The sequence below is a fragment of the Aptenodytes forsteri genome, unplaced genomic scaffold (genome assembly GCF_000699145.1).
Source record: "Aptenodytes forsteri isolate BGI_AS27 unplaced genomic scaffold, ASM69914v1 Scaffold7, whole genome shotgun sequence".
Lineage (NCBI taxonomy): Eukaryota > Metazoa > Chordata > Aves > Sphenisciformes > Spheniscidae > Aptenodytes > Aptenodytes forsteri.
In genome coordinates, this window is record NW_008795919.1 from 546,886 (window position 1) to 555,107 (window position 8,222).

The 8,222-nt window shown below is 52.2% G+C and overlaps 1 protein-coding gene across 1 annotated transcript in view; it reads right to left on the bottom strand.

Moving 5' to 3' along the window:
- MANEAL (mannosidase endo-alpha like) overlaps positions 1–7,867 on the bottom strand; it is an 11,617-nt gene extending 3,750 nt beyond the window's left edge. The window contains 1 exon segment of the mRNA XM_009284806.2: positions 7,818–7,867. Coding sequence (XP_009283081.1) covers positions 7,818–7,867 — 50 coding nt within the window.
- Positions 7,868–8,222: the final 355 nt, after the last annotated feature.

The following is an 8,222-nucleotide window of genomic DNA, read 5'->3' on the forward strand; positions in this document are numbered from 1 at the left end:
GGACCGGCCGCGGCCCCGGCTGGGAGGGCGGCGGGGAGAGGGCAGAGACGCCCGATGATGGGGAAGGGCAGGGGCTGCCGTCCGCGCTTGGTTCGCGAGCCTTGAAACGAGTGGTTGGTGAAGGACTAAACTTACTCGAGGAAAAGAAAACACGCTCCAGCAAACACTGAAATGTGACTATCCGAGCTGTTAAAGGAAATAACATTCTAATTGGGTGAATCTGTTATGCACAAATGTTACAGGCGATAAAACTCCTGCTAAATGGAAACCCAGTAATGAGATGAACCTGTCGAGGGAACAAATTGCCTGCAAATCAGAAACAGGCTTCTAAGGTGCCCCAGCAGCTTTGGGGCTTCCATTATTTTGCTTGGCTGAAGCTCAAGCTGCCCCACAGCGCTGGAGCCTTCTGGCAGCATTTCCTCACGACAGCCACCCATGCAGAGTTGTGGTCTGCGGGAGGAGTGTGGGTAAGCGTTAGTGAACTGTAGAAACAGCTAGAACTTTGCCTTTCAGAGCTTTCTGTGGTTTTTGGCTGGGTTAGATGTGTGCAAGAACTAACTGTGGGCTGGGTGCCAGGTTGGCAGCAGGGGTTCTGGTAGGACGTCAGTGGAAAGGGGTGTTGGGAGAGCATCCTGGTTCCAGCTGGTGTACTGGGACTCCAGCAAGAAAAGTGCCTGGCCAGCCCTGGTGTGATCCTGTGTGCTGCTGTATTGCTTTGGATATGTTTTGGCCTTTAAAATCCCTGCTAACTAGTGCCACCTGAGTTTGCAAAAGAGATTTGGCAAACTCCCTGTTGCTTGTACACCAGCTCTGCTCTGGGGGTGATGCCTGCTCCTCTCTTCCTGGGGATAGCAACGTCCTGTCTGAAGCAGCTATTTCAAGTCCTAGTCCCAGCTGTATTTCATGTTCCACCATATGTGGATGCTACAAGCAGTGCAGAGCCAGCTTTGAAGAGCAGCAAGGAACATCCCCCTGCTCTGGGCAAACTCCCTGTTGCTTGTACACCAGCCCTGCTCTGGGGGTGATGCCTGCTCCTCTCTTCCTGGGGATAGCAACGTCCTGTCTGAAGCAGCTATTTCAAGTCCTAGTCCCAGCTGTATTTCATGTTCCACCATATGTGGATGCTACAAGCAGTGCAGAGCCAGCTTTGAAGAGCAGCAAGGAACATCCCCCTGCTCTGATGAGCAGTTATTTGTAAGACAGGGAACCTCATCTTTGTCCTCTGTCTCATCTGGGCGTAGGGCACAAGTGCTGCTGGAGCCTGAACTCTGCACGCATGGGACTTGCTCTAGGAATACTTCACCTCTGTGTATAAATACCGTACAAATGCTGTACTCAAAGGAGCGGAGAGAGGCATCCAACTCTTACCTCTCCAGTTTCTGGATCTATTTGATCAGAACACAAATGCAGCTATATCTTCCTAAGGAAGCTGCTGGACCTGATTGCAGGGGGAGATCAGAAACCATGGTGCAAATGTACTTTAGTGGCTCAGAGAGTATAAGGCAAGCAAAAGCCTCTCCTGCTTCCCCCATTTATTTTTCAAATCTCTTCAAGACCAGTGTGATAATTTTGGAGGCCTGGTTCATGCTTGGGGGTGATGCTCCTGTGTGTTTATTCATCAGCTCACATCTGCCTCTTGGGGCAGATCTTGGGCCTCTTCAGGGACTCGGTGAGCTTCGTTCCCCCCTTTGCCTCTCACTTGCTGTCATCTGCTGGAGATGAGGACACTTTTTAATCTAATTTCGCAGCTGCCACTTGTGGGTGCAGTGAGTGTCGTGCTGAGCCAGCTAGCTCAGGAAGCTAGCGGTGCTGTGTTCGTAGTGTGAGTAATTTCTTTCATTCGCTTATGCAGAGGACACTGCTGTTTGTGACCTCCTGGTTGGCAGGCCCTTACGCCTGAGCACACTAGAGCCACCAAGAACCAGCTGTGGGGCAGGAGGCAGTGGGGCTAAATACGACTGCTTTTTGATGGACAGTTTTAAATTGCTCTATTCAGCCCATCATCCCACAAGTAGCTGCTGTCATTTTCTTTCAAATAGCTACCTTCAGGCTACTTGGAGAGGTCAGGCTGCAGAGGGTGGATGCTCCAGGGAGGCGGGAAGAGCTTTCTCTGTATCTGGTGCCAAGGACAAGGGCACTGGACAGAAATCTGCAGACCAATGAATTTGCTGTCACTCTTCTCCTTCTGTGAGTTCAGCGCCTCTAGAAACTGTCTTTGAAGTTTAATTTATGAGCTGGCAGGTGAAGGAGCTGAAGGCAGGGCAGAACCATCTAAATAAAAATTATTTGGAAGCAATGAGCAGGGGGTGCATGGTAGACGAGTCGGGATCTTCAGGTCTAACAGACACATCTAACCGGGTAAAATGGTGGTGTGGCTCAGTCTGGGTCTCCACGCTGCCCGTGTGATTTGTGTTCCAGCGGTATTGCAAGGATCAGTTTTTACTGGAGTCCCATCCCTGAGCCCACCCAACTCAACCACCCTGTAGTGCAGAAGGCCCAGAAACATGAGTTTCCAAAAATTACTGCACCAGGGCACTTCTCACTACTGCATTGCTGGCGATGACGCTTGTCCTAAATGACTCTCCCGCTGGCTTCCCCAATGCCTCCGTCCATACATGTTTGTTCTCTGAGCAGCCCCGTGAGCTGAGCCGGACCTCCAGCCTTTTGCTGCCAGGGTGGCTGGGCTGCCGGAGCCGTGTCTCCCACCACTAGATAGTGCTAGGCCACCACAGGGAGCCTTGGAGCCGGCAGCCATACCGGCTGACGGTGTGCACGGTTGCTTAAAAGCATTAATAAGTAAGTGCTGCACTGGGGCCGTGTGTGGACAAGGGCTCAGCGTGGCGCAGATGGCAGCTTGTGTGCCGAGCTGCCTGCTGCAGGCGAGCGGCTGCCGGGGAGGGCAGGATGTGGTGCTGCTCTCCTGCCTGTGCCTGGTCCTTGCAAAGCACACGCTGGGATGATTTTTCCCAGTGTCTGAGTGCCATGGAGTGGTTATGTATCTTTATTGCTCATGAGCAGCTGTCTCAGTCGCTGCTAATGGACTGTAATACACACAGAGCTGACCCCAAAATGATGTCTTCACAGAAATTGCCTGTCTGTGGAGCTTCTGCTGTAAAAGCCCAGAAGCACCGGGCTGGGTGAGTTACTGTCATCTGCAAAGTGTGTGCGTGAGGGGTCTCTGGGTGCTTCCCCTTCTCTGAGCTCTTTACCTTGTCTTTCAAAATCAGATATCCTGCAGGATAGAGGGACCGAGGGAAATAAGAGGGACCGCTTCCCTTTTGTCTGCTGGCACAGGACCCTCTCCCCTCCACGACTGTCCCCGCAGTGCTGATAGGCACTGCTCTGAGCAGGGGGCATGACTTGGTGGAGGGGACAGAGTGGGGCACAGGGGGTCCCTCCTTGGGCCCTGGCAGGCAGTGAGTGCGAGCGGTCTGCTCTCCATAGCCCCCGGTTCTCACCAACACTGAACAGAGCCAGAACTAGCTGCCCCGAAGCCTGGCTTCCCCCGCAGCTGTGGCATGGATGTAAAGGCTGCTTGGGGGCTCACTATAACGTCTCACCATAGTGAGCAATTTCCCTACTGATTCTGCTCCCTCTGTGTTTGCATAGGGATCTTGCCTCCCCATCTCGTTCCTCAGCTCATCAGCTATTCATTGATCTTTGCCGGGCTTCTCCAGCACTCATTCATCACTCTCACGTCCGCCATCCACTTTCCAAATGTTTCCTATTTTTCCGGTGATGTATTTCCCTGTTCAGACAAGCTAATCTTGCGCCATCAATAATTGGGGCGCAGCTGTGCTCCTGGCCTCTGTGCACAGCACGGGCACACAGCTCTGCCCTGTGTGGATGGAGGCAGCCGAGCTGCAGGGACACTGGGTGAGTGGTGCAGCCGCAGGGGCCTCCTGGGAGCCACTTCCCTGGCTGCTGGGCATCTGCTGCGGGAGGTCATCCCTCCCCTTGGGGACTTCGAAGCGTGCAGATGGAGGTGATGCCGTCAGGGCCAGGAAGGGCTGTTTTCCCATGGCTGGGTGGGGGGCGATGGTCTTCGAGAAGGTGAGGCAAAGCCCTGAGGCAGAGCAGCCTTGCTTGAAAGGGGCTGGCTTTGTGGTCTGCTCTGGGATGCCCGAAGCCTTGTCTCTCTGCCACAACCTGGCGTGGCCTTTGCGAGCAGCCTTGGTGGGCAGAAAACTGGGGAAACATATCGGCATCACAGCTGGTGCCTCTGCTTCTGGCTCATTCCATGCTGCTGGCGTTCAGTGTCCCTGCAAGTGACAGCTTTATTTGTGCCACCAGCATCAAGAGGATGAGCCACGCGTCAGGCATGGGTGAAATGGCTGATGCCCTTGTTCCCTCGCAGGAAATGCAGGCACTATAAATTACTTCTTTCCTCTGGCTTCTGGGTGTCTGCAGGCCGCTGCAGCTGTCAGGGTGATGTATTCAGCACCAGCTAAAGTGACCAGCCTTTGTGTCAGCATTTGGGCACTGTCAGCACCTCTGGAACGCACCAGCATGGAGCAAACCCAGGCTTTGTTGCTTAATCAGGTGTTCTTGGTTCTTTCCAAAATGGGGACCCTGCTGCTACACTGAGTGACTTTGTGCAAAGACTCAGTGCCAGGAACTGTGTGCGCAGTGGGTGGGGGGATGCAGCATCAGGACCGATGGCAATGGTGAGCGTCTGGGACACTGCAAGCTGTCTGCTGAGATGCATTGTGAAAATACACTCATCACCAGTTAGGACATGCTGATTAGACAAATAGCTTCTGTTGGAGTGGAGAGAGATGCCTTTTTAGATCTTGTAGGTGGAACTATAAACACTTTCATAAGCCAATTCACAGGAGCAGTACAGATCAGGGTGACTCTTGTGTTTGCAACCCTTGTTGAAATCACATTGGCATGAGCACTCAGAGCAGGAAATACGTGGTTTGCATTTTAATTAGTGCTTGCCCTCCAAATAAAAATGCATCTTTGGAACCTCATTAGCAGAGCCAGTTCAAACTCATATAGCGATGATTCAAATGAGCAACAACAGACTAGGCAGGCTTAGTCCGTGTTGATATCAGAGGTGAAGCTGCTGAGTGTCTGACCCTTTCCATCCCTGTTGAAGCCATTGGGGAAAAATGCTGTCAGGGGTTTGTGTTTGGAAGCCTTGGCTGAGTAATCGGGTCTGTCTGATGCTGGGCAGTTGCTGGGTAACTCTTGCTTCTCCCCGTGATCTTATCTACTGATGGTTATTGAGTGCTTCCCCATGTCCCCCATTCTTGCTGCTGCAGTTGGTGGCTAAAAGCCTGTGGCTTTTCAATACCCCTTTTTATTTTGTGCAGCTGTTACATGGCAGAGGTGGTTGTGCTGAGAACTTTTCACAGCTGCTGTAGTTGGAGCACCCTTTATTGTGTCCTTTTGGTTATCGTTTGGAGTACTGTAAGAAGCAGGACATAAATTAGAGCAGCCCAGGAATAACTCTTGTTACAGGAAGGGGCCTCAGAGAATGTGTTTAGTTGCTTTAATATTTTTTACACATTTTTGGCCATCTCTAGCTATAATTGACATTAGATTTATTCCTTGCCCTTCCTTGAGCTCTGCAAGTCTGGGTGAACATGTATGGCTTCACAGTGCCACGGTACAGGCACGGTCTGCCAGGTGCAGATATGCCTCAAGTCATGTCTTTGATGGGGCAGTCAGGAAATCTTTCCAAAACTGCCCCGTGCCTGTGCAGGGGTGAGGTGCTGTCCTTGGGGAGACTCTCACAAATACCACCTCCATGTCTGAGGGCTCTTTGCCTCTCATGCCACTGATGTCGAAGGCAAAGCAGCTAAGTCCTGCTTTGGTGGGTGCAGCAGCAATGTGCCTGCAAGGCTGGAGCATCCTCCTTGTCGCAGAACAGCACAGGAAGCCACCAGAGCACCATTCCTCCTGCAGAAAGCAGCCTCCCCCAGAGATCCTGCTGTCAGAGGCATCTGCTTGCCCCAGCCAGGGAGAAATTTTCTTCCATTACTGCAGACTGAGATCTGCAATGTTGCTTCTAAATGCCCTCACTCCACAATAAAGAGCAAAGAAAACCAGGCTTGGGCTAATTAAGCTGGAAACACAACATTGCAATTTGTAGCTGATTAAATCTTTCAAACAATATTTATGTTAATCTCCTTCTGATTTATTTTCTTATAATGCCTTGACTAGGAGATAGTCCAGTGCATGGGGAAATGCTTCCAGATGGAGCACAGTCCGCCTTGCCAGATGCTTGAAGCTCAGAGTGAGGATTTTTCACTCACTGTGATTACAGCCAGGAGAGATGATCTTGTCCATCTAGGCCATTTTTGTACGTAGAGGGGGATGCTGAGCTGCAGTTCTTGTTTTTGCTGCAGGAATGAGTCCGCCTATAACAGGAGCGGGCTGTGAAACAGCGTGTGGGAAGGGGCATCCATGAGACAGCCAGTTCTCGGCTGGGGCTGTTCTGCCTCTCTTACACACACCTTACATCTCTGAGCCAGGGCTTTGCTGTCTCAAGAAAAGGCTGCTGTAAAATGCTCCTTTGAGTTTATCTCTGGAGATTATAGGGGCCTATTGCAAAAACACAGTTTCCTTTTACACGCTGTGCATGCATATCCATTTATACTGTCCTCCAGCCCTTCTTCCAGCTCCAGGGTTGGCAGGATGCCTGGCAAATTTCCACAGGATGCTGATTTAAGGAATTAGTCTGTAGAAGCATAGATGATAGAGACAGAAGGGACCTTGAGGCCATCTGGAGAGTCTGCTTCCCCAGACAGCAGCCCCTCTCCCAGATCACTCCAGACACATTTGTCAGATTTGCTCTCAGCTCCCTTTTCTGGAGGAAATTCCACCTGGCTGCTGCTCATGTTCTCCTATTTTCCAGTTCCTTAAAAAAATATTTATTGGGACTGGAATTTTTCAGGGGCTTAAAGGTAATGTGGTCTGTGTACACCCATCTCTTATCTTTTTTTCTCCCTTTTTCAAAAAGGCTGTAATTTACCCTTCCTGGTTTTGACACCTTAGAGATGGCTGCAGGGTGAGTCCCCCGGGAGAGGGTTCTGGGCAGCACAGGTCGAGGTGGGGACGTGCCAGGGGATGGGGGTGCCATGGGGTGCCACTGCTGCCTGAGCCAAGTGCTGGAGCGATGAACAGCCCGTGCTTGCAGAGAGGATAGCTCCAGAGGTCAAGGGGTTTTCACTGCGGAATTGTTAAATTAACTATTCATTTAATTATATTTTGATTAAATTAGATCCTCTTTTTTTTTTTTTTAATTTCGCCAGCAAATGATTCTCTGCATAATTAATGCTGGCTGCTTCTGCTAATTCACTTACTGCTGCTGAGGGGACAGAGGTTTCGGTTACAGTCTGAGCCACGTGCTGGTTTCCAGGAGCCGGTGCTGCCTGTGCCATGCCAGGACCTGCCCCGCAGGAAAGCCACGCTGTGACCCTGGGCCTCCACGGGGAACGCTCTTGTCCCCGGGGCCGGTGGGTCTCTGGGACAGGGAAAGCACTGGACCAGACCACTCTTTGCAATGAAGCTATTAATTTTTATTCATGAGCCCGCTCTCCCCTGGGTCTGTGATGATACTCTCCATTAACTCTGCCCACAAGTAGCTGGGAAGTGGGCTGGCTGCAGCTCTGTCAAGTGCAATTACTTCATTACACCGTGATGCAAACTGTCATTAGCCACAGCTTGTTTTGACGCCATTTCTGGGGAAGCGGGAACTCCTGAGCCTGCGGGAGCTTGCTGCCCAGCATGGGCTGTCTGCTGCCTGGTGTGGGTCGTCCGCTGCCCAATGTGAGCCATTGCTGTGCGATGTGGGCCGTCCGCACGTCGTGTGCCGTGAGGTCTTGCGCATGCGCCCCAGGCCCATGGTGGCCATCGGGGCTGGCCCCGCTGTGTGCCAAGAGCGGCCATTCCTGCATAGAGTGGCGACTGGTGGGGCCAGCTGGGCTGCGTGGCCATCACACCAGTGGGGCAGGATGGCTTGTGCCGAGCGCAGGCAGATGGAGTGGTGAGGCCACGGTTTCTGGAGACAGGACTGAAAAACCAAATGCAGTGGTGCTCCCCTGCACAGAGTGCGCTGGCGCACAAAGAGGGACCAAGATTGTGGGAGTCTGCTGCCCTGCAGGGACCAGCCTCTCCCCGCCTTGCCCAGGACCTGGGCAGCTCTTGGAGCCCTTCAGGGGAGGCAAATGTGGCAAACTGTGTTTAGGATGATGTGGTGGCCAGCAGCC